General features: G+C 35.8%; 1 protein-coding gene across 1 annotated transcript in view; it reads left to right on the forward strand.

Moving 5' to 3' along the window:
- PCDH15 (protocadherin related 15) overlaps positions 1-27165 on the forward strand; it is a 1798632-nt gene that overhangs the window by 1541495 nt on the left and 229972 nt on the right. The window contains exons 22-24 of the mRNA XM_045164127.1: positions 5153-5458; positions 9629-9853; positions 22530-22646. Of these exons, the coding sequence (XP_045020062.1) occupies positions 5153-5458; positions 9629-9853; positions 22530-22646 (648 nt within the window). The remainder of the gene's footprint in view (positions 1-5152; positions 5459-9628; positions 9854-22529; positions 22647-27165) is intronic.

A 27165-nucleotide genomic window follows, 5' to 3' on the forward strand; every position in this document is an offset into this window, starting at 1 on the left:
GATGCGAGCACTGTAGGTGGTTCATTCTGAAATTAACTTTTTAAAAAAAATCTCAGTCTCTTGTTAAAGCAAGTTTCCTTTAACAGTCACCTAGCCCAGTGGTTTTCAAACATGAGCTGAATCATCAAATGTGAGGTCTTTTCCAAGTCATTTGTTACCAATGTAGGTACACATTTGCATTATTCTAATACTAGTTATTGGCTTATATTATCTATGGCAAATGACAATTCACTTAAATTTTTATATATTTTATTCAGTGGAACAGACCAATGGCTTTGCAACTAGATTACAGAGAATTATGCAATAACTATCATCTATTTTATTCATATTGTAATTGATGATCTGTGCCACATTTGTGAATTTCATCTCTGACATGTATAATGGTAGGAAAAGAGATTCAAAATTGCTATTCGATTTCACATCTTTTATTTTGTAGTTTTATAGGTATTATCTGATACTTAGAGGGAACACACCAAAGTTAATGATCAGAAATATATATATAGTGGAAACACTGAAACTAATCAACACTTCTACAATGTAGCAATTGCTTTATATATCAAGGTCATTCTCTGTCTTAAACTACATAGGCCCTCTTTGTCATTCTACAAAATATTAAAAATACAAAGCCATTTACCTATCATCATACTCATTTAAGTCATAGCAAAATACTACTTTGTAATTTTTAAAAATGATTCTTTCCAGTTTAGACCTGGATTCAGTAGTTCTATCAAGGTAATCAGAGTCCCAGATGAAATTTTGATAATTCTACAGTTTTTGTTATGGGATTCTTAATTAAAAGCACAGAGGTTGATAATGGAAGAGATATAAATCAAAATAGAACCAAGCAACAGATGCATAATTATTAAATATATATTTTAAGAATTATATAGCTATGTATTAATAAGTAGCAGGAGTAGCATCTTCATTAAGCAGGCTTAAAACTCAACATTCAAAAACCGAAGATCATGTCATCTAGTCCTGTCACTTCATGGCAAATAGATGGGGAAAAAATGGAAACAGTGACAGACTTCTTTTTCTTGAGCTCCAAAATCACTGCAGTCGGTGACTGCAGCTACAAAATTCAAAAACACTTGCTCATTGGAAGAAAAGCTATCACAAACCTAGACAGTGTATTAAAAATTAGAGAAATCACTTTTCCAACAAAAGTCCGTATAGTCAAAGATATGGTTTTTCCAGTAGTCATGTGTGGATGTGAGAGTTGGACCATAAAGAAGACTAAGAGTCAAAGAATAGATGCTTCTGAACTGTGGTGTTGGAGAAAACTCTTGAGAATCACTTGGATAGCAAGGAGATCAAACCAGTCAATCCTAAAGGAAGTCAATTATGAATATTCATTGGAAGGAGTGATGCCGAAGCTGAAGTTCCAATACTTTGGCCACTTGATGCAAAGAGCCAACTCATTGGACAAGACTGTGATGCTGGGAAAGATTGAAGACAGGAGGAGAAGGGAGCAACAGAGATGGCTGGATAGTATCATTGATTCAATGGACATGACTTTGAGCAAACTCTGGGAAATAGTGAAGGACAGGGAAGCCTGGTGTGCGGCAGTCCATGGGGTTGCAAAGAGTCAGACATGACTGACTGAACAATGAACAACAACAGTAATATCTTTATTTATATATGTTAATAAATGCAATTCATATGTATATCCTAGAAATAAATATATAATTTAAAAGTATTAAATATGATATAAGGTACAGTTATATGGAGCTATTGGCATGTATAACAGAAGGGTCTCATTTATATTTCATGATTCAGAGAAGACTGCTTTGAGAAAGTGATGTTTAAATTGACTTTTGAAAGATGAGCGGGCATTAGCCTGGCAAATAATAGCAGAAATCCCCACTAGGCAGAGGCTTTAGAGAAATTTGGAGGTTGGAGAGATTTGCATTATTCCAGAACACAGTGAAAGTAGCATTGAGTAGATGACGTCTTGACGATGTTAACTGTTTGAATGTTGCTGAACACAGTTGAAATCATTAAAGGATATTAAGAGAAATAATGTCATTTATCTTTTATAGAAGACCTCTCTGAAATGAAATAATGGAAAAAGAAAATAATTAAGAAGTAATCTAGTAATCTAAGCCACAGTTGATGATAATTTTGAGCAAAGAAGTTAGGATTGAGATACTGTATAAAGGTGTAAACAGCATATTACAAATAGAATAGTAATTTTCTCTGTAAATTCCATGATATCTTGGACTTGTTACCTAATACACTGTTGTAACTTGAAGCTGAGACTCATACATCACAATAAATATGCTTTTCTGAAATTATTGAATAAATGAATCACAGAACATTGAAGGAGATCTCCAGAATATCTTCTTTGTTTTTATGTAATCTATTGGGTCAGTGGAAGAATCATTTACTGAAATATGGGAATTAGAGATTAAAAAGATTTGGGCAAATATAATCAAGGGTTTAGTTAAGGACATGTTAAATTTTTGATTCTAGAGCAGAGAGAATTATGATTCCCAACACATCCCATTTGTGAATATGTTACCTTACACAGCAAAAGAAATTTTGCAGATGTAATGAGGTTTAGGAACGTGAGATGGGAGGATTATCCTAGACGTCCAGGTGGGCCCACCGTCGTCATCAAAACTGTTGGATAGTGAACAAAGATGGTAGCAGAGTGGATCAGAGAGATAAAATAGGAGAAATTCAGAAAGTGTGAGGGGAACTTAACTCACAGTTGCTAGCTTTGAAGATGGAAAAAGTGTACCATGAGCCAAGAACCAAGGTTTGTGGGTGGTCTTAGAAACTGGGAATAGTCCTTGCATGACAAGTAAAAAGGAAGTGGGGATCTCAATCCTACAACCTCAAGGAACCGTATTCTGTCAATAACTGGAATGAGTGAAGAAATGGATCTTTGCCTACAACCTCCAGAAAGGAACACAGCCCTATGCATACCTTGATTTTAGCCAGATGAGACACTTGTTGAACTTCTGTTTTATAGAGCTATAAAATAATAAACTTGTGATGTGTAAGTCCTAGCAGAGATATCAGTTCAGTAGCTGTAACAGTACATACTTAACATCCCCTGTCCCTCCACACATATACATACACAGCCACATTAAGCAAATTGAATCATTCTATCATAATAAATCTTCCAAATGTTGGGATAGATTAAAAACACAGCTTGAGTGAGAATCATTTAAATTACATAAAAACCCCCACAGAAGAAAAGTCACTGAAATGTTTAATACTGTTGATTTAATGAACTAAGACCTACTGATGTTACCAGATTTTATTTTTCTATTTAATTAGGCAGTGATTTAAGACAAAAAAGAGTATTTTTTATTGAGTTGTTTTTTTGTGGGGGAGTTGACAATATTGTTGTTTATTTGTTTTCATTAAGATGACCAGCTTGACTAAATGGTCAGTAATTTGTAAGACAAATTCTGAGAAAGATATAAAAGTAGAAGAAAATATGTGTATGTAAGCTCTTTGACTATTTTACAGTATTTTTATCCTCTTCAGACATTCCTGCAGTTCCTCATCTTTTCTCAGGCTTCAAACTTCAGAAGTAATACCCTCCCAGGGACATTTGTGTTTTGATGAATCAGAGGGACAAATCCTGTTGGAAAGTCTGGCATTCATAGGGTGCACAGTTATAAATTTGACTTTTACATCCTGGGCTTTATCAGTTCAAACAAGGCAAAAGTGTTCAGCAAACCCACCCCACTTGCTTCCTCAGTGTTTGTAAAGGTGGATGTACATCTGTTTATATGCTGTTCAAAATACATCATATTCCATCCTAAGCTTTATGAATATTAATTGATTTTTGTGTCCCTCGCTCATAATGCAGCCAAGTCTCTTGTTTTCCTTCCTTTCCTTACCAGCCATTTGGTGCATAGTTATGCAACATTTTATGGTTTCTAAGATTTATTCCAATTTGTGTGAGGAACAATGAGATAGAGCTATGTAGTACAAAATGCACAGTATTTGATAATGAGATGTCATAATTTCTATTTCAATTAATTGAGTTTTAGATTATATTATTCTCATAACACTCCTTTGAAGAATAGCCACTCAAAATTTACTTATTTTATTTAATGCAAAGTTATTTAATATGACTTAAAATTTCCAATTGCAAAAGGCTTATTATTGCATCAACAATTCTATTATCATTTAGAGGTTGTATTCTAATATTTAAGAGCCCTTTGCAGTTGCCTTACAGTTACTAAACTTTCACTTCTGTTTGGGGTTTGGAGTATGTTTAGTTTTAAACCTCAGTTGCTTGCATTAATTTATTCTAACATGAATTAATCCCTCAAATATTTATTAAGTAATTTTATGTAGGCATTATACTAAGAATTGAGGCACAGATTGTTATTTTTTTCATGCTGCTGCTGCTGCTAAGCTGCTTCAGTCGTGTCCAACTCTGTGCAACCCCATAGACAGCAGCCCACCAGGCTCCTCTGTCCATGGGATTCTCCAGGCAAGAACACTGGAGTGGGTTGCCATTTCCTCCTCCAATGCATGAAAGTGAAAAGTCAAAGTGAAGTCGCTCAGTCGTGTCCATCTCCTAGCGACCCCATGGACTGCAGCCTACCAGGCTCCTCCGTCCATGGGATTTTCCATAACTCTAAGCAAATTATAAGCCACAGTTTTCTCATTTGTAGAATGGAACCAATGATATTTATTTATAAGAACATTAGGAGAATTAAATGCAGTAATCTATATCTATCTATATGTGGTGCTTCTATATGTATTATAGGTATATAATATATAGCTTGAATTAAAAAATATACAATCATAAGCTATCACTCAATTATGTTTAATTAAAACTTTTTTAAATTTTAGAGTTCAAAATCTATTAAATAAATGATAATACAGGAAAATTCAGTATTTATGTAATGTAAAATTTCTGTCATAATATAATATTGTTATTGCTACTGATACAAAATAATTTTATGCTCATTTAGAATTAAGAGTATCATTAAACTATTATAAATTTCTTTTCATGGTCTAGACTTTTGTACCACATTATCATTATCTTTTTACTTTTCTCTCTAAAGAAAAAACAATATTTGGTTAGAAGTATGCCATAGTTCTTTAACTGTCCCTTCTAAAAAATTATAACAGAGAGTACTATGTGAATTCCTCTGTTTTTAATTTTGTTTAGGCAGCAGATCCTGATGCTGGAATAAATGGCCAAGTGCACTACAGCTTGGGTAACTTCAACAATCTTTTTCGCATCACATCCAATGGAAGCATTTACACAGCCGTGAAGCTTAACAGAGAAGTCCGGGACTACTATGAACTTGTTGTTGTGGCAACCGATGGAGCAGTACACCCTCGTCGTTCAACTCTTACTCTGGCCATCAAGGTTTTGGATATTGATGATAATAGTCCTGTGTTCACCAATTCAACATATACTGTCGTTGTTGAAGAGAACCTGCCAGCTGGGACCACTTTCCTTCAAATAGAGGTATGTGGAAGAAGCAATTGTTTCATGAATTCTGTATAAAATTTGGTATTTGTATGGATCTGAATGGCACCCCACTCCAGTACTCTTGCCTGGAGAATCCCATGGATGGAGGAGCCTGGTAGGCTACAGTCCATGGGGTCGCTAAGAGTCGGACATGACTGAGCGACTTCACTTTCACTTTTCACTTTCATGCATTGGAGAAGGAAATGGCAACCCAGTCCAGTGTTCTTGCCTGGAGAATCCCAAGGAAGGGGAGCCTGTTGGGCTGCTGTCTGTGGGGTCACACAGAACTGGACACGACTGACGCGACTTAGCAGCAGCAGCAGCCAGACTTTAGTAAAATGCACACACACACACACACACACATGCAGTTAAATTTCAAATGAATGATAAGTAAATTTTAATATGTATTTCTCAAATATTATATACTCTGTTTTATCTAACAAGCTTATTTTAGAGAGAGAAGGGAGAAAAGTTGCCATTGTAAGAAAGTGAATAACACTTCTTACTAGACTTATTATCAATTCACAAAAATAATGAATGTCAAATATTTATTATAACAATTGACAGTACATTAGACTATTTTTAAAAACTTAATAATTCCTCACCTTGTACCTCCAAAGTTACTCAGTATTAAATTTTTATGTGTATTATGTTACACTTATGTTTCTGCTCACACAAATATCAAATAACTATTTACACAGTCTAAATATACATGTATCCAGGTATGTACATATATACACATGTATTGTTGCAATTTAGTCACTAAGTCATGTCTGACTTTTTGTGATTCCATGGACTATAGCCTGCCAGGCTCCTCTATTCATGGAATTTTTCGCACAAGAATATTGGATTAGGTTGCTGTTTCCTTCTCCAGGAATTCCTCCCAAACCAGGGATTGAACCCTTGTCTCTTTATTGACAGATATATTCTTTATCACTGAGCCACCTGGGAAGCCTATATATATGCATACACATATACAAACGTATAGAATCACCCTGTATCTTACAGAAATAGATTGCTATGCTTAATATTTTAAAATATTTGTTCACTTTCTATACATAACTGGCATACTTCCAGAAGTTTGTTTCTCCTTTTTATTAGTGTCTTTATATCTAAGCTTCTGTCTTTTAGCTCTCAAATTATTACCAGAAACTCTGGATATTCAGATTCAGTAAGTTAGATTGGCCTAGAAATCTCCATTTAAGCACCAACCCTTTAATTCTGACATAGGTATTCTATGAAGTATATTTTGGAAGAAAAAAAATATATATAACTCTTTCTCAAGCTGCAATCTACAACTTGAATTGTGTTAGCATGAATTTCAAGAGCTTGTGTTTTTCCATGATTCAATTTGATATATGTTTATTTAGTTCAGTTCAGTTCAGTCTCAGTCGTGTCTGACTCTTTGCAACCCCATGGACTATAGCCTGCCAGGCTCTGCAGTCCATGGGATTCTCCAGGCAAAATACTGGAGTGGGTTGCCATTTCCTCCTCCAGAGGATCTTGCTGACCCAGGGACTGAACCCGCATTTCTACGTCTCCCACATTGGCAGGTGGGTTCTCTACCACTAGTGCCATCTGGGAAGAAACATTACTAAATCTGTAAAAGGCAGATGCTGACCAGGGAGTAGGCTGTTATTTCTTCACTTATTCCTCTATTCATTCATTCAACAAGCTTACTGAATGCCAAGTCCTCTGCTAGAGGCCAAGGATTCAAACATCAACAAGATTTCTTGCCTTCATCGAATTTTCAGTCTGGTATAGCAAGCATACTGCTGCTGCGGCTAAGTCACTTCAGTCGTGTCCGACTCTGCAACCCTGTAGATGACAGCCCATCAGGCTCCCCGTCCCTGGGATTCTCCAGGCCAAGAATACTGGAGTGGGTTGCCATTTCCTTCTCCAATGCATGAAAGTGAAAAGTGAAAATGAAGTGTCTCAGTCGTGCCCGACTCTTAGTGACCCCATGGACTGCAGCCCACCAGGCTCCTCCATCCATGGGATTTTCCAGGCAAGAGTACTAGAATGGGTTGCCATTGCCTTCTCCGAGAATGTTTTCTTGGGAAAGCTTATTCCTAAGTTGTGAACTGAGGAACAAATAAGAGTTGTTCAAGGGGGAGAAAGAATATTCAAGGCAGTGGAAAAACCTGCTCAAAATCCTGGAGGAGAGGAAAGAGTAAGGGCTAGAAAATATATGTGTCCACACCATGTTAAGAAGATTGGAGTTGATCCAAAATGAAATGGAAAAGAAGAGTTTTTAGGTAGGAAGGTGACATCATAAAATCTGTGCTTTAACAGTGTCTTTCCCATTGTGATGTTGATGATTGTTTGGAGGGGCCACAGCTGAAGTTCACTTAGGTGTTTGCTGTACTGCATATACATTCTAGCAAAACCTGACCTTCCCCACTCTATCTTTGCTCCATTCCTTTTCCTACCAGAGTAGGAATTTCTAATCTCTACTACTGAGTGAAATAATCATCTATAAAGTTTCCATTGAAACCTGCTTTTTCAGTTTTTTGTTTGTTTGTTCTCTGTTTGTGTGTGTATATGTGTGTGTGTGTGTGTGTGTGTTTGTGTGTATTTTGTTTTAATGACTGGGAGATTATTTTTTAGAAATGAGAATTTAAAAAAAATATTGGAATATAGTTGATTTACAATGTTGTGTTAGTCTGCTATACAGTAAAGTGAATCAGTTACACATATACATATATCCAACTCCTTCTCTGATTCTTTTCCCATGTAGGAGATTATAGATATTGAGAAGAATTCCCAGTGCTATGCAATAGGTCTTCATTAGTTATTTATTTTATATATAGTAGTGTATATATCGGAGAAGGTGATGGCATCCCACTCCAGTACTCTTGCCCGGAAAATCCCATGCACGGAGGAGCCTGGTGGGCTGCAGTCCATGGGGTCGCTAAGAGTCAGACACGACTGAGTGATTTCACTTTCACTTTTCACTTTCATGCACTGGAGAAGGAAATGGCAACCCAGTCCAGTGTTCTTGCCTGGAGAATCCCAGGGACTGGGGAGCCTGGTGGGCTGCTGTCTATAGGGTCGCACAGAGTCGGACACGCCTGAAGCGACTTAACAGCAGTAGCAGCAGCAGTGTATATATGTCAACCCAATCTCCCAATTTACCCTTTCCCATCCTTTGCGAACTGGTAACAACTATAAGTTTGTTTGCTATATCCACGATTCTATTTCTATTTTGTAAATAAGTTCATTTGTGCCATTCTTTAAAAAATTCCACATATAAGAAGTATATGATATTTGTCTATCTCTAAGTCACTTCCCTCAGCATGACGATCTCTAGGTCCATACACATTTCTCTTTTATTTTGGCATTTTCTTTGAGAACCTCCTATCTGGGGGGTAGGTATTTTGTCTTTATTCATCTTGTGAATATTTAGGATATTATTTTTCATTGTTAAACAATCAACAGAAAATAATAAACAATCATTTACAACAATGTTTACTTTTTGCTCTTTTTTATGTTAATTTTTTTAACTTTAAACTTTTTATTTTGTATTGGGATATAGCTGATTAACAATGTTGTGATTCAGATGTCCAGTTTCAGGTGAACAGCAAAAGGCCTCAGCCATAAATATGCATGTGTCCACCCTCCCCTAAATGCCCTCCCATCAAGGCTGGGCACATAACTTTGAGCAGAGTTCCATGTGCTATAGAACAGGTCTTCTTTGGTTATCCATATTAAATATAACAGTGTGTACTTGACCTTCCCAAAGTCCCTAACTACCCCTTCCCCATAGCAACCATAAGTTCACTTACTAAGTTTGTGAGTCTCTTTCTGTTTTGTAAGTTCATTTGTATCATTTCTTTTTAGATTTCACATATAAGGGATGACAATATTTCTTTACTGTGGTATGATTCCGTTGATCAGTGATATTTCAGATAAAATAGATATAGTAACAAGACCAACAATGACAAAATCTCTTGAGTCTCGGTATTTGACTTGATTTCTTTCTTTCTCTCCCTCTCCCTCTATCTGGTAAATTACTTTAAAAAATACTTATCTCTGAAACATAACTTTTGATCATCATTCATTTCATGTTGTTCTAGGTACTGACACATGATCTTCATCAGTCTTGCGTTTCTTTATTTTGAAAATGACAGTGATATAAACATTCTTCTCCTTAACGTGTTACAGGCCAAAGATGTTGACCTCGGAGCAAATGTGTCTTATCGGATAAGAAGTCCAGAAGTGAAGCACTTTTTTGCACTACATCCATTTACAGGAGAACTTTCCCTTTTAAGGAGTTTGGACTATGAGTCGTTTCCGGACCAGGAAGCAAGTGTCACTTTTCTAGTGGAGGCCTTCGACATTTATGGAGCCATGCCACCTGGCATCGCTACTGTTACAGTGCTCGTGAAGGTAAGGGATGTAGCGGACTTCCGGCTGCCCACTTTGTTTTCTCTACCTGTAGTTTCTGTTTTGTTTTGTATTTTTTTAATCCATACTGTTGTATAATATTTGGGGGCAGCAATCCATAATTATAAATGGTACTAAAGCCAGAATATAAATTTTAAAGTGGAAAGTGTTAACAAAGACTTGAGAAATAACTGAATTATTTAACTACTTATAAAAGATAAATTTGAAAGAACCACTAAATAAGAGCTCAAATACTGTTGCTCCCTAGGTCCACCATTAGCCCTGGGACTTCAATCAAGTCATAATTTCTCTAGATTACACAATAGTCCAAATTCCATTGCACCAGAGATAATAACTTCATCCAAACGCTTCAATTTAAAATAATAAATAAAAAGAGTAAGAGGTCTAAGGCTCTCAGAGCTAGTTTGTTTAGCTTAGTTTGGAACCCAAGACTCTGCAGTGAAATAAGCTTTGGAATAAGATGGAACTGGGGTTAATTTATGGCTCAACACTTTTCAAGTTCTATGACCTTGGGAACTCTCTTAGACTCTCTAGGTTTACCATCTAATTTAATCAAATCCCCTGTACCAACTAATTGCCTGGAACATCATCCTCAACCTTTAGGGTTTCTTGTGATTTCTAAAGTATGGGTTTAAAATAAGACATGAGGAAAGATTTATTATTTCTCAAATATTAGTGTATATAGAAGTCATCTGAACTAAATAGTAAAATTTCATGTCCCTCTGCTTCTTCCCAGAAGAACACCTTTCTCAGAAGAGCATCTGAGGCATCAGTATATTTGAAACATACATAGATGATTCTTACACAGGTTGTGTGAGTATCAGACGTTGAAAAATGTACTTTAGTTACAAATATACACACAAATGATCCTCAAATTGCTTTACTAAAGGTGTTAGTGTATAAAAATGACTTCAAATGACCTTTATATCTTTGATGACATAAAAAAGTGCTTTTATAAACATGTTATATATCTTTTTTTGGTCAGGGGAAGAATGTACATATTTGAAACTATGGTATTCACTTATTTTCTCTGGTGCCTTCCCTCTCAAGTTAGATGTGGTTGATAATGGAGAGTTATAATCCATCATAAACTCTAGCTTGGTTGCTGTAATTTCAGCTTAGATATATTTGCTTGAATTTTTTTTTTAATAGAAGTCTTTGGTATCAAAATGAGTCCAAAACTATCATCTGAACAAGCAGGATGTGCACTCAATAAGCCTCATTCTCTATCTGGGACTCACGTCTCTTAAAATGTCTTCCACATTCTCTGACCACCCCTTTATTTTAATACATGGCATTCACTCAAGAAGTCAAAATCAGAAGGTGAGAATTGTTGCTCATTGATGGGCTCTTCTTTCTTCAGAAACAGAAGAGTATTGATCTAATTTTTATTGCCTCAGTTGCTCTCTTATTTAGAGAAGTCAAACAATTTCATTGGTCAAGACTTCCCTACTTATACAGAGTTCCTTCTGGATAATTTTGTACGTTGAAAACAAAACAATATTTAATTCTAGACATTTTTCAGTGACACTTTGTTTTCTTATTCAATGTTATTTAAGCATGATCAAGTTTGTTGAACATTTCTCCAAATTCAGACTGACATGTGCTTTCCTTTCACCTAATCACTCAGGATAAGATTATCACAAAGAGAATTGTAAAACTGTATTGTATACTATTGGGACCTATAGAAGTACCATACTTGTTTGTTTTGAAGGGAAGAGTGAAGTATATTTCTCATTTCCCTACAAATGTAAATCTTTCCCAAGCTTGCAAATTTTCTGCTATCGGTCTGTTTGCTTGCAGTACTGACAAGCTATTTAGCTGATAACATAATTGCATGGTATTTGCCAAGAGATATTTCTACACAAATTAGTTACCATGGGGAAACCATGTTGAAGCCATCTCTGAAAATGAGCAAAAACATAATTTCTTTTGTAAAGAAAAGGGGGAAAAAAGAAAGATTCAGTATTTAATATCTAATCCATCACATTTATTTAAGATTGGAGTGATAATGGAAAAAAATAAATATTTATTTCAAAGGAAAAATATTTTCACAATAGAAGGAAAATTGAATTTTAACACAGACACCTGTAAAGAGCTTTCTTAGTGTCAAATTTCAAGGATCCAAAACAAAACTAATCATGATCATTTGAACAATATGTATATTTGTTACAAAGGCTTTGCAGAATATTGCTGAAACAAGGTCTTTTGGTTGTATATATATTGAATAAAAATTGAACCTGTGACCATAGTGAATTACAGGATATGGGTAAATCTCTGAAAAATAGGAATAAAATTCTAAATAGTTATAAACATAAAATCCAGAGAAAAACATGTCCTTACAAACTGAGTTATAATAATATAATATAGAAAATACATGGAAATAAAAGATCTGTTTTCTATAGTAAGCAAAAAGCTGAATACAAGCCAGAAAGATTGAAATACTTAAATGTATATACAATTCTGGATAGCATTAAAAGGAATTTAAAGAACTTTTCCAGGATAAACAGATGACTTAAGTCATTTGCTGATTGTAGTTTTAGATAGAATGTCTTGCACACAAGTAGAAGAGAGAGTGAAGGAGATTCTTCTATGAAGGGAAGAGACTGTATTCACCCCCGTTGTGTTTACCTATAAAAGAAGGTACAGGTATGGGAGTAGGCAGGGACAGATGGAAGGACCAGAAAAGAATGACCATCTACGGGGACTGAAGTTATTAAGAAATTCAGTGAGTCTTGGAATATAAAGCTAGCATGTTCATGTTTCAGAGTGATTTCTTCCTCTGAGAAGGAAATAAATGATCCTATTCCAAAATAATATAGGAAAGAGGATAGATAGAAGCTCAATGCCCAGAATAAAGGTGACACTTGCTGAAACATGGGCACCTGACAGGCACTGAATTGCCTCTGATAGTCTATGGTGACAGTATTAATAGAGCCCTTGTTTTGACTTGGTCAAAAGAGCTGTGACATGAGGGACCAGGAGGTAGTTCAGGATTCAAGCAAATCAGAAACTTAACATTTCAGTGTTTACAACTTCTTTCTCTCTGTTGCTCTGGAGTGAGGAGATTGAGTAAAAGATAACTTCAATGGACCAGCATGGTCTAATAGATTGATCTTCAGATAGCTCCAAAGCTTTGTTCATAGTGATTCTAGTGGAAGTGATGAAATCCCAGCTGAGCTATTTCAAATCCTGACATGATGCTGTGAAAGTGATGCTCTCCATATGCCAGCAAATTTGGAAAATCAGCATTGGTCACAGGACTGGAAAAGGTAAGTTTTCAATCCAATCCCAAAGAAAAGCAATGCCAAAGAATGTTCAAACCACCACACAGCTGCACTCATCTCACATGCTAGCAAAGTAATGCTCAAAGTCCTCCAAGCTAGGCTTCAACAGTATGTGAACTTAGAAATTCCAGATGTTCAAGTTGGATTTAGAAAAGGCAGAGGAACCAGAGATCAAATTGCCAACTTCCGTGGGTCATAGAAAAAACAAGAGAATTCCAGGAAAACATCTATTTCTGCTTCATTGACTATGCTAAAGCCTTTGACTATGTGGATCAAAATAAATTGTGGAAAATTCTTAAAAAGATGGAAATACCAGACCACCTTACCTGCCTCCTGAGAAATCTGTATGCTTGTTAAGAAGCAAGAGTTAGAACCAGACATGGAAAAACAGAGTGGTTCAAAACTGGGAAAGGTGTACATCAAGGCAGTATATATCACTCTGCTTATTTAATTTACATGTAAAGTACATCATGTGAAATGCCAGGTTGGATGAAGCACAATCTGAAATCAAAATTGCCAGGAGAAATATCAATAACCTCAGATACGCAGATGACACCACCCTCATGGCAGCAAGTGAAGAGGAACTAAAGAGCCTCCTGGTGAAAGTTAAAGAGCAGAGTGAAAAATCTGGCTTAAAACTCAACGTTCAAAAAACTAACAGCATGATATCTGGTCCCATCATTTCATGGCAAATAAATGTAGAAACAATGGAAACAGTGACAGACTTTGTTTTCTTGGGCTCCAAAATCACTGCAGATGGTGACTTCAGCCATGAAATTAAAAGATGCTTGCTCCTTGGAAGAAAAGCTATGACCAACTAGACAGCATATTAAAAAGCAGAGACATTACTTTGCTGAAAATGTCTGTCTAGTCAAAGCTATGGTTTTTCCAGTAGTTATGTATGGATGTGAGAATTGCATTATAAAGAAAACTGAGCACTGAAGAATTGAACTGTAGCGTTGAACTGTAGCATTGAACTGTAGTGTCGAAGACTCTTGTGAGTCCCTTGGACTTCAGGGAGATCAAACCAGTAAACCCTAAAGGAAATCAGTCCTGAATATTCATTGGAAGGACTGACGCTGAAGCTGAAGCTCCAGTACTTTGGCCACCTGATGCGAAGAACTGACTCATTGAAAAAGACCCTGATGCTGGGAAAGATTGAAGGCAGGAGGAGAAGGGGATGATAGATGATGAAATGGTTGGATGGCATCACTGACTCAATGGACATGAGTTTGAGCAAGCTCCAGGAGATGGTGGTAGACAAGGAAGCCTGGCATGCTGCAGTCCATGGAGTTGCAAAGAGTAGGGTACAAATGAGCAACTGAACTGACTGACAGGTGGCTCAGGGGTAAGGAATCTGCCTGCCAATGAAGGAGATGCAAGAGATGCTGGCTTGGGGCGATCCCTACTTCCTACCCTGGAGTAGGAAATGGAACCTACTCCAGTATTCTTGTCTGGAAAATTCCATGGACAGAGGAACCTGGCAGCCTACAGTCCAGGATGTCACAGAATCAGACGCAGCTAAGCACAGCACAGCACATAGTTGATTTGCAGCATTATTAATTTTGGGTTGCAATTATATATATATAATTTTTCTAAATTATAATTTCTAAATTAATTACAGATTATTATAAGATACCAAATATAGTCCCTATGCTATACAGTAAATCCTTGTTGTTTATCTGTTGTATGTACAATGGTGTTTATCTGTTAATTCCATGCTTCTAATTAATCCTTCTTTCTGCCTCCTGATTGGTCATTATTTTTTATGACCTTCTACTATTCCTCTTGAGATTGGTTAGCCTGGATAAAATACCCATTTAAGGACCATGACCTTCACATGTTACCCTCTGTTCTATTCTGTACTATCAGATTCTTAATAGTATATTCTTTCTAATATATATGCACCTCCATGTTTAAAGAATATGAATACACCAAAGAGGGTGTGTCATGGGGCTGAATCAGATAATTTATTAAACTATCTGCCTATTCTGCTGTTGTACACATCTAAAACTGAGATGTAATATATTTCTACTAAAAAACAAAACCACAGGAAACAAAAATTATACAAGCCTAGAGACAAAAATAGTATCTTAAGTAGTAATACAGAGAAGGCAATGGCACCCCACTCCAGTACTCTTGCCTGGAAAATCCCATGGCCGGAGGAGCCTGGTAGGCTACAGTCCATGGGGTCGCTAAGAATCGGACATGACTAAGCAACTTCACTTTGACTTTTCACTTTCATGCATTGGAGAAGGAAATGGCAGCCCACTCCAGTATCCTTGCCTGGAGAATCCCAGGGAAAGAGGAGCCTGTTGGGCTGCCGTCTACGAGGTCGCACAGAGTCGGACACGACTGACGTGACTTAGCAGCAGCAAGTAGTAATAATTCATATATCTATGACTCTCTCTCATAGCTTCCCAAAAGTCACCCACTGATTTCTGGGACTCTCGAGAAAATGAGCAATTTTACCCTTCAGTGCTTATTACATTCTTCCCTGGCTCCCAAGGCAACTGAGACCAGGCTTGCTATTGCCATGCGTCTCCCAGTGTGGGTAACAGATGCTGATAAGCCTTGTCTATACTAGTTACTGCTAAGCAATGTCACTGTTTTCCAATTCCATCATGACTATCAGCTGCTATCTCTATCCTGATGAATTGGCTGGTACATACTGGGGGCAGGGACGCTCTTGATATGTGAAATCCTCAATACATATTAATACTCTGAAAATTTAAATTCACCAAAGTCATATAGTACTCCAAACACTAATAATCTGTGCCTTCAATCTATTGATGTCTTCACGGTCTTTCATGATCTATTTTATAGAGCACTAGCCTCTCAAGACGGTGTCTTGAGGGGTTTCTGGGTGTCTCATAGACAAAGATTAACGGGGACAAATTAGTTTGGGAAACACCAGTATGTATAAAAAAAAAAAGATGTCTGTACTGTAGGCCTTTGTATAGGAGCCTTGACTATTAATATGCTAGTGTATGTTGTGAATATCAAGAAAATAAAATGTCATTTCCCACAAACTATCATGGCATTTCTTTTAATTTGTAAAGTTTCTGATAGAACTAATTTTCTAAAGAGTGCAATTTAGGAAAAACTTTATTAGGTTTTAATGAAAACAACTATTTGTGGGGTTAAATACTGAAAAAGTTGTTGTTTAAAGTATACAAATAAAACTGCTACAATTCTCCTTTTTTTTTAAAAAAAAAAGGCTTTATAAATAAATTTTTTAAATTATCTTCAGGGAGATAGATTCGAATTATGCAATGTTTAGAAGCTTGCCAGATTGCCAAGATAAAAGTATAGTAACTAGTTAGAAGAGTTCTTAAAACTGTAAAATATTTTTAGAAAGAGATGTTTAAAATTTTATGTGTGGAATTGTAATGAAAATCCTACTCAAGTCATTTTATATATACTTTTCTGATGACTTTTCTAGTTCCCCTTTTTCTCACCTCCAAGTATCAGAATGATGCCTTTAGAATCTGATATGAGAAAAAAAATGTGAGGAAGTGTTACTGGCTCAGTCATGTCTGACTCTTTGTGCTTCTCTGTCCATGGGATTTCCCAGGCAAGAATACTGGAGTGGGTTGCCATCCCCTCCTCCAGGGGATCTTCCCAACCCAGGGGATCAAACCTGGGTCTCTTGCATTGCAGGCAAATTCTTTACCATCTGAACCACCAGGGAAGCTCAGGATCTGGCATACCAGAATTAAATATTAGGTCTATCTTTTATTAGCTGGATAATTATGAACAACTTAATTTCTCTAAGCTTCAGCTCCTTATTATAAATTAGAAATAATAATAATAGCTAACATATCTTTTAGACAAACTAACTGAAATGATAAATTTAACACAGTTAGCATAATGTCTGATATACAGTGAAAAATAAACCATACATACACACATACACATATATAATTATGATGCAGTTTTTAGAAAGTCTGAGATAGGGTGGTATGATTAGAATCTTCTCACAGATTCAATCTCAGAATAGACACATATTCTCCCAATTGGTTTGCCTTGGAAATGAACTGAGATCATTCTGTCGTTTTTGAGATTGTACCCAAGTACTGCATTTTGGAGTTTTTTGTTGACCATGAGGGCTACTCCACTTCTAAGGAATCCTTGCCCACAGCAGTAGACATAATGGTCATCTGAATCAAATTCACCCATTCCCATCCATTTTAGTTCACTGATTCCTAAAATGTCAATGTTCACTCTTACTGTCTCCTGTTTGATCACATCCAATTTGACCTAACATTCCAGGTTTCAATGCAATATTGTTCTTTACAGCATCGGACTTTACTTTCACCACCAAACCCATCCACAACTGGGTGTCTTTTCTGCTTTGGCTCAGCCCCTTCATGCCTTCTGAAGCTATTTCTTCAGTCCTCCCCAGTGGCATATTGGACACCTACTGACCTAGGAAGTTCATCTTTTAGTGTTATATCTTTTTGGCTTTTCATACTATTCATGAGGTTCTCAAGGCAAGAATACTGAATATACATGCTTATTCTTTGGCCACTATATGCAGAGACCCTGGATGGAAAAGACCCTGATGCTGGGAAAGATTGAGGGCAGGAGGAGAAGGGGACAACAGAGGATGAGATGGTTGGATGGCATTGACTCAGTGGATATGAGTTTGAACTAACTCTGGGAGATGGTGAAAAACGGGGAAGCCTGGCATGCTGTAGTCCATGGGGTCGCAAAGAGTCAGACACAACTTAGCGACTGAACAACTCCCAATTGACCACAGTATCATGACTTGGAAAAAATTCAAGAAACTTATCAACTGCCTCCCCCTACATTATCATTCCAGTTCAGAGAAATTAGATGGGAGTGGAATTTTATATTAAATTAGTGGCTTATCAACACTGCACAGTGTTAGTCTCTTCTAATTTAACCATTAATCTTGAAAAACTGTTTTACCTGCCAACATGCATAAGTAATGAGGCAGTTGTTCAGATAACAGGGATACATCCTATGTGAAACTTAAACTCCTTCATATGTTTTCCCATCACATCCTTATACTTCCTCCTTCACAGCATTCATCACACTTGATAATATTTATTTATTTGCTTTCCATACTAAATTGTAAACTCAGTACCAGCAGGCACTTTATCTTTCTTGGTGGTAACCGTATCTACAGCATCTAATGTACTACCTAATACAGGGGAAAGTGAAAGTGAAGTCTCTCAGTCGTGTCTGACTCTTTGCAGTCCCATGGATTGTAGCCTACCAGGCTCCTCCATCCATAGAATTTTCCAGGCAAGAGTACTGGAGTGGGTTGCCATACAGGGGAGCTCCATCAATATTTGTGATACTGAGAACTATAGTGTACACTTTGCTTCTTGTCGCAAGTGTACCATTGATTACCTTATATTGGGAATAATCCTATCACCCAAGATTCTAGAAAAGCGTCAAACTTAAAAAGAAAAGAAAAGCAAAACAGTTTTAGGCAGCTAACAAAGAAACTTCCAGTACAGGTTTTTATCCCCACCCTCCCAACCTTGCCAAAAATTGTTGAGATAAGTTTGTGATTTGTGTTTAAGAGAACTCCATGCAAAATAGGAAAGGAAAGATGTGTTTGATTGGAGATGGGGCCTTTTTGACCTTATGTGACAGAATCAAAGGAGAAGGGAGAGGAGCCAAGAAAAAAAAAAAAAAAAAAACAAAGAAACCAAGGGGGCAGAAAATGCAGAAGGCATATAATGTAAGAAACAGCAACAGGAACAACAGAGTGTGTCTGGTACTGGGAAACAGAACTAGTAACAGACAAAGGAAAAAAATCAACTGTGTCCTCTGCCAAGGAAGAGGAGGCATCAGGTTCATAAGCCTTAAAGGATTTCAGAAGCAAGGTAGCCAACGGTTCTAGTGCTAATGCTAGGCAGTAAGGGAGGAGTAACAGAAGCCATTCCACCCACTAGCACACACCACCTCACCACCTGATCTCGTTACAGAGTGTGCATAAGAGTTTGAGATGAGGACTGGCATTCTCTGTATTATCATCATTTAACAAAGATGATGGAAGTATCATTGGTTAGTACTCTTCTATCAAGGCAAAGCCTCTTATCTAGAATAATTTTTAACCCATGATTCCAGACATCAAAAATTGTATCATCTCTCTTGTCTTTAAAAAGAGAACCTGCCATTAATTTGTAAGTTCACCAGCAATTTCCTATGTTCCTGTTATACTCATTAGAAAAGGTTGCTTAAAATCTACTCTGTGGTCTGCCAAAGCAGAAATGGCTTCTGTGATTATTTTAACTTGAATTTAGAAAATAAATAAACATATTTTCTTCCTCTGAGATAGCTGTACATTCAGGTGCGGTTTCAGTTGCTTGATACATGGGAGCTAATTATGCTAACTCATACGACTATTTTTTTCCTAAGAAGAGCAAGGCTTCGTTCTAGCTGAGAACCATGGAAACATTCAGAATACTCTTTAAAAACATGAAAAGAATTTTTTTGTTCAGAACAACAAAAATTATAATCACAGACAGCAAACTGTTATAGGTCTTAATAAAATTGCTAACGAGGACAGAAAAGGAAATTTTCTTTTTGTCAATCATGCCCTCTAGTGGAAGATTGACAACAGAAAAGAGCTTGCTTTTGAAGAGCGGAGCTTATCCTTAATTTGCCGCATAGTAGAGCATTTGTCGGACACGACTGAGCGACTTCACTTTCACTTTTCACTTTCATGCATTGGAGAAGGAAATGGCAACCCACCCCAGTGTTCTTGCCTGGAGAATCCCAGGGACGGGGGAGCCTGGTGGGCTGCAGTCTATGGGGTCGCACAGAGTCGGACACGACTGAAGAGACAGCAGCAGCAGCAGAGCGTTTGTACAGAGGCAGATTTATATACATTTTTCTTCAAGCATCCCTGGAGCATAAATATAATAAACTATTGATTATGCTATTTGGCATTGTGCATTTCAGTAAATTCTCTCATCTGAAATAATGCACTGTGCAAGAACTGTGTGCACTGGCTACACAGTTTAGCCATGGTGAAGGATTGTAACCTCAAAATATGTACAGAAAAAAGATATACAGCTACAGTGACAGCATTGATTTATTCTCCATTCTGTCAAAGGCAAGCGGGCGAAGTGCGGGGTACCAATTTACAAACTCGCTTTCTGTATAATCAGTTTATGAAGCCAGATTATAAAAATGTTCCCTGTGTGTTCAGTTAGGAGGTGAGTGACCTGGTGACTATTTTCCAAGACAACAACAAAGAAAAAGATGTTACTGTACTCAGCACTGTTAGCAGCTGTATTGACATAATTAAGAAAAAACATATTTTCCCCTATAATAGTCAAATTAATCCAAAACATGCCTGTAACATTAAGATTTTTAATATCCCCTTGGAGAATAGAGAAGAAAATTCATAGGAATGTACTGACTTTATGTGATTTGGGAAACTCATGTACAGAAAAATCACAAGGTTGGATTCCTTTTCTAACCTTCAGAAACTATGATTTAGGGGGCACAAGAGGAGTTCCACCCCTTTGGTTACAAGATTCACTCATTAAAATAGCTAGCACTCTTGAAAAGAGCAGGAGGAAATGTGCGTGCAAAAGTTTTATATATTTACCCCGTGCCTGGAACCTGAAGAGCAATACCTTCCGCTGTCCTCATTATAGAGAACAAGTGCTTCCTAGGTTTATTTACTTGCTCAGATTCTAAAGCTCGTCTTATATAAAGGAAGTCTTCATTGTAGAGGTTGTGAATACTGCATGTCAAAACAGGGAAATGATGTACTTTTTGAAAATTTCTCAGTTTTGCTTGCAGTTCAACCTCTCCAACTTTTACGAGAGTCTGCAGGGTTTTTCAGATATACAACTCAGATGTTAGCTCTACTGTGAAAAGCAAGCTCAATTTGATTGCAGTTGTTTATGATCCAATTGTCCTGACCTCTTTGCAAAAAAAGGGTGTTTATAATCAGCTAATTTGTATATTTCCAGTTTACATGGTGCAAAAAATTTTTTGTGTCAGAACAAATGTCAAAGACTCTGTAGAATAATCAAGTTAAAAAAGGATGGCCTGGGGAATAAAATAACTAACAAATTTAGTTTTGAGTTCAATCATGTTTGAGTGAGAGTATCCAAAACAATGCAGGGTATAATAATTTTTTTTAAAGTAAATCTGAGAAAGATAAATCCTCCAGGTTAATAATCATTATTTTTAAGAAAAAAGGATTTGGAATTCTCCATAAAACCTTAAATTTTTGAGAAAAAAAAAAATCACCTCGCTCTCAAGAGACCAGATTAATTTGTGGCTTTGCCAAACCAGTAGATTAGTTTAGCAGATGTCACTATGCTATCTTCAGAATCAGTAACTTTACCTGCCAAATGGTAGTTAAGTGACAAATTCAAGAACTTTTTTTTTTTTGAGTCACTTCAGTATCTCCAGTGCCTAGCACTGGGTCATAAAAATGGGAGGAACATCATAAATATCATCTAATGAATAAACATGAATAACTCATATCAGTGAATTGTGAAAATTAAAAAGATACATATAAATCACTTTGAAAAAATCTTTAAATAAATTAACATGATTTCTGACTAAGAACATCTAATCCTATGTGTCATTATTGTAGTGTGCTATAGGGAAAACATCTTTTAATCATTTTATGTTTGTAAAAATGTAAAACAGCATCAAAGGATATCTCACAATTTGCATTTGAAATGCTCTAATCATCCTATTATGCTAAATATTAAAGAATTTGCAATTGCAATGGAAACATTAAAGAACTTTCTTTAAAAGCAACAACAGAAGAATATATATACACATATATATTATATATACACATATATATTATATATATATATCTGCAATCTTCTACATCTGTCTCATAGAAAGGTATTCTTTATGAAATGTGTTCCTACTCTTCAAAGTTCAAAAGTACATCATACCATTAGAAGCATCTTTAGAGAAAATTTCAGCCATCATTACAATATCTGAAAGCTTTTTCTGGAGGCACATGGATTGTGAGACAGGCTGTTTACTTAAGTGGAATGGGCTTCGGTAGAATGGGGTAGGCACCGTACTCCTTAATATTGTATAGGGACTCTAGTAGTTTCCTCTGGGGTGCCATTCGGAAGTGAGGGTAATGGAATTGAGAGGTTGGGAAGATCCCCTGGAGAAGGAAATGGTAACCCACTCCAGTATGCTTGCCTGGAGAATCCCATGGATGGAAGAGCCTGGTGGACTATAGTCCACAGGGTCGCAAAGAGTCGGACACGACTGAGTGACTTTAAACAAAACAAAACAAACAAGGCTGACAGTGGCAAATGGGTTGTGTGATATGAAGAGGCAACCTGGTTTAAACTGAGCACTAAATTCTTCATTGTGTCTTACAGGATATGAACGATTACCCTCCAGTATTTAGTAAACGGATCTACAAAGGAATGGTGGCTCCCGATGCTGTCAAGGGTACACCCATAACGACTGTTTATGCCGAAGACGCAGACCCCCCTGTAAGTTGAAGACATTGATTAATACTCTGAACTAAAGGGAGAAAATTTTAACACTTATAAATGACCCAGTTCCCAAGACAGCACAATGAGTCTGTGTGTTCCACTCTATCCACTGTCTCACATCTGATGCACTCTTGCCTGTTGCGCACACAGGTACAGACCATGTTTCAAAAGATTATTATCAAACTTAGATAATTAAGGATATGGTTTTTGTTTTACCGTGATTCAATATTTAGTATTTGCCAGTTTATCTAATACTAACGATAATATGTAATATATAAATAATTATCTACATTTGCAATAAGTATAATTCAGTTTCTTTATTTGGAACATCATAGGTTTAGTTTAGCTTAGATAAGTTTTTTTTTGTTATAAATTATTTTATTTTATTTTTCAATTTCATTTATTTTTATTTTATTTTTTAACTTTACAATATTGTATTGATAAGTTTTATCCTTAAGTGTTTTCTATCTTATTTACGTTTCATTAGCAAACACTAACTCAACATATAACAATATTACATTGAATGTGCTAATTTTGGTAAGCTAAAATTGTCTTGCTTTTAGAACATATTTCATAGATTCTCTTAGATGTCCTAAATTGCCTTTCAAGATAGAGGGTTTCTAATTAAATTATAGCATAAGTGAGGTAAATTTTCCTTAATATCATTTCTTAATGTATTGAAGATAGCATATAAAACTAATAGTACTTGTATAAAAATGCTTTCTAGAAATAACTTGAGAGTATTTTACATATTGATTATTTATTCTCATAATAGTTGGATGATGAAGATTTGAATTTTTTATCTTGGGTGAACTTGTAGTATAAGTCTGTAGCTGATAAATTCTGGAAAAATGTTAAAAGTATTATATAAAACCATTTTAGAAAAGTAAGAAAATAGAAAAAGACCTCAATTTTATTTAACATATTTTTTTAATTTTTTCTTATTTTTTAACTTTACAATATTGTATTGGTTTTGCCATATAAGTGACTTAAAATTTCTGTTTTGTGTTGCTAATATAAGCACTATTTATGTAATGCTATTTATTTAATAAAATATGAATGGCAGTCATAACATTTTTCAGCTTCAGTTATGACAAGCCATATAGTCTCTTATAACTGTGAGGTCTTAAGAAATAATAATGTTAACATGAAAGCAATGACCTTTCACTCAGAAGTTCCTTTTCTCAAATGTATTAAAATGTCCTTGAAATTGATTTATTGAATCTTGGGAGAAATGATAGGCAAAATTTCAGAGCCTTGAACACACCAATAGAGATGGTGAATGTGAAATTGTGGTTTGCCTGTTTAAGTAAGCTGTCAGAGGTACAAAATATTTTAAAATTAGGAATACAGTTCAGTTCAATTCAAGATATGTGTTTGAGCACCAGCTCCATAGTGACCACTGTGCTAACCAGGTTTTGCTGTCTAGAAACTGACAATCTCACAGGGAGAACAGAACTGCACATAGAAACTATAACGCACTATGTAAATGTAGGGGAGGAAGAATTTTCCTTTCTTCCCCTCCAAGTTTTCTGGCTGATCTAATAATTAAATTGGCATAAGACAGATTAGCAAGAGGAAAGCAAATTTAAATTTGTACATACAGGAGCTCATAAAAATATAATGCTTGAAGAAGTGACTATAGCAGACAGCTTTTATTTTTTAGACCAAGTACTAATACATCTGTGAAGAACTGACAAGATGACGGGTTTGGGCTTGGTGTAGTCATTTAGTAAAGAAGTAATGAGATTTGCTTACATGGTCTTGTCATCCTTGAATTCCCTGTATCTGGCAGTAAGGTTTTCTCATCCTCTTGGTATTGAGAGGATACCTTTCACACCAGAGATTTATGTTCTGCTTTCAGGGAGACAAAAGAGTAGACGTGTCCTTCTTACACTGACTGTCTCTTAAGTAACTTTAATTCAAAATAATCAACATGCCTAAGTGACATATTTTGGGCAAAGTGCCCTGAACCCTCTCATAAGCAAATACAGCATCTTAAAATACTCATATTTCTAAGAAATTTTCATTAGCACAGAATTTAAGATAGTATTAAGTTTCCTGACATTAATGATGAGATTCTAAAAGTAGGCCTGCTGCTCACCTATGTGGGACAGTCTTATTGTGGGTGGCAAAATCCCTGTTTCACTTTTGTCACTTGTGACCTTGCAGTGACTTTCAGTCACTGTGCTGATGTGAAAGAAGCTGTCTTGTTCTGTTGTCTGCTTTCTAGATAAGTCATATTACTTATATAAAATATTTACATAGAGAGAAGTTCTCCTTTTCACTTCCTAAAACCTGTTTATGGAAATTTACCAGACTCAACTGCCATATTAAAGAAGCTCTTAGGCTTGTATTCCCAATAGTATTTTTTTTTAACTTTTAATATATAATGCTGTCTTTTCAGTAGATGAAAGATGGATGCCAGTCGTCCAACTGGAATACTGAGCATGTGTCTTTCAGTTAGCAAATGTATTATTTTATGAGATTGAGTTTTGATCCTAGAAACACTTTCAGCTATTGGCATAACTAGTATTCAGCATTGAATTTTCCATCATTGCTACAAATGGTGTCCCTTAAATTAGTATAATTACAATTTGGTTGTACCTACAACAATCTGAAATAAAAGCTAATTCCATGAAATTTTTTAGAAAATATCAATATAAATTATACAACTTTCAAAATGCTATGATTGATTTTCACTTTTATTATTTTATATCAGTGCCATAAATACAGAATAAGTATTTTTCAGATGGACTTGCCAAGCATTTTTATTCTGTTAGTGTTATAAATATTTATTCACTAAAAGAAGACAGTTTCAGTTTCATAACTGTCTGGGCTCTTAAATCAGTTTCACTACTTAGGGCTGTGAGTAGCTATAGGTAACACTATGTTTATTTAATGATCTCTCTTCCAAATAAGAAGGTAAGGTCCTTGAGGGCAAGAATCAAAACTTAATCCAATTTGTTTTTTTCCCCACAGTTAACCACGTTTGGTACTTAGTAGAAACATTTGTTGAATAAATAATCAGTTATTTCTATGTTCTTCAGAATTGACAAAATGTGCCAGATCTTCAGAAATTTAGTTATTTGTGAACTTGGACAAATCGCTTCTTGTCTCCAGGCCCAAGTATGGCCATTTGAGGTCTGTGAGAATTAAGTGAAGAAAGGCAAATATAATGCTTAGTGCTGCTTCTGCCCTCTCATATAAGTAGGTATTGTTACAATTCTGCAATGATAATTTGCATCTCTAGAGGTTGGCAAGGCATCATGTTTCTTGTGAATGAAATGAGAATCACCCATTTTAACTAGAAAATAGCAACTGTAAAATCTTTTGAAGTATCAGATGGAGAAATGGGTAAGATCTTAAAGCCAGAGAGAGCATTGCTGTTGAATATAAATTAAGAATTATAAAATGCATGTTGTACAAGCCTAATGTGATCTAGAGAGGAAAAAAAGTTTTCTAGGATTTTTTTTTCCCTTGAATTAAAATTGTTAAGACTTTTATTTTCTGTCTTGCTTTTGTGACAGCCTTGACATTATGTAGTTCACCAGAGACGTGTATGTGAATGACTGATCATTTGGATATTAAAAATTGCCAACCTTTTCTTTGTGCTCACCAGAGACTTCTCATTCTGAACTGTCACAAGACAAAATTCCAAGTGTAGTTTCCGTTTACATATTTTTATCCTTTCCGAAGCTGTGGGCCAAACCACATGATACAAGAGTTCTCTTTGTGGGCAGGGTAAATGTCTCACAGTATAGTGTCCTTCATTATCAAATGGAAACAGAAAAATATGAATAAATACATTTTGTTCATTTCCAAGAAGTGCTAATCTTTTCATTGTTGTGTCAATTCTTTCCTTTTAATACATCTGAGGAATTTATAACATTCTTGTTTAAAGTAAATCAGTATTTGGATCATGTTTAATAGTAGCAATTTTGACAAACTTTCTTATTTGCATATAGTCATGTGAAAAATATTTATATATTGAAGACTTCTCTTTTAGGTTTTGACATCAATTTATAAAGTTAATATGCTTCTTGAAAAGCAATCTTGTAGTTCTCAATAGCAACCGGCTTTAATCAGTGAGTGTTCTCACTTCACTTTTCTTTTTTCAGAAGGTATTTTTATAAAGGGATAATAATTGCATCTGTGAGGCAAATTTTTCCTTTCTGCTGAGATTTTGAGGGCTATATTATCCTTTCAGAGTTCAGACAAGCTACCTGAGAAATTATTTTTAAAGTGATTTTACGGGTGGCTTTAACATCCTTTTCAATCATTTAAGGACACTTTTGTTGATCTCTACAGAGTAAAAAAGATGGTCAGGTCAGTTTTTCTTTTCTATGATGTGTGACTTAGAATGTCATCATGTCACCCAATAATGCCAGGTAATTATGGTGATCTTCTCCAAATGCTTAACCCTCCACATAATCATTCTGTTGCAATCTATTAGCAGAGAGCAAACAGTAAAATGAAAACAGCAACTGTCTTTATCCATGATTTGCTGCTTGCT

Source organism: Bubalus bubalis, chromosome 23 (genome assembly GCF_019923935.1).
Source record: "Bubalus bubalis isolate 160015118507 breed Murrah chromosome 23, NDDB_SH_1, whole genome shotgun sequence".
Lineage (NCBI taxonomy): Eukaryota > Metazoa > Chordata > Mammalia > Artiodactyla > Bovidae > Bubalus > Bubalus bubalis.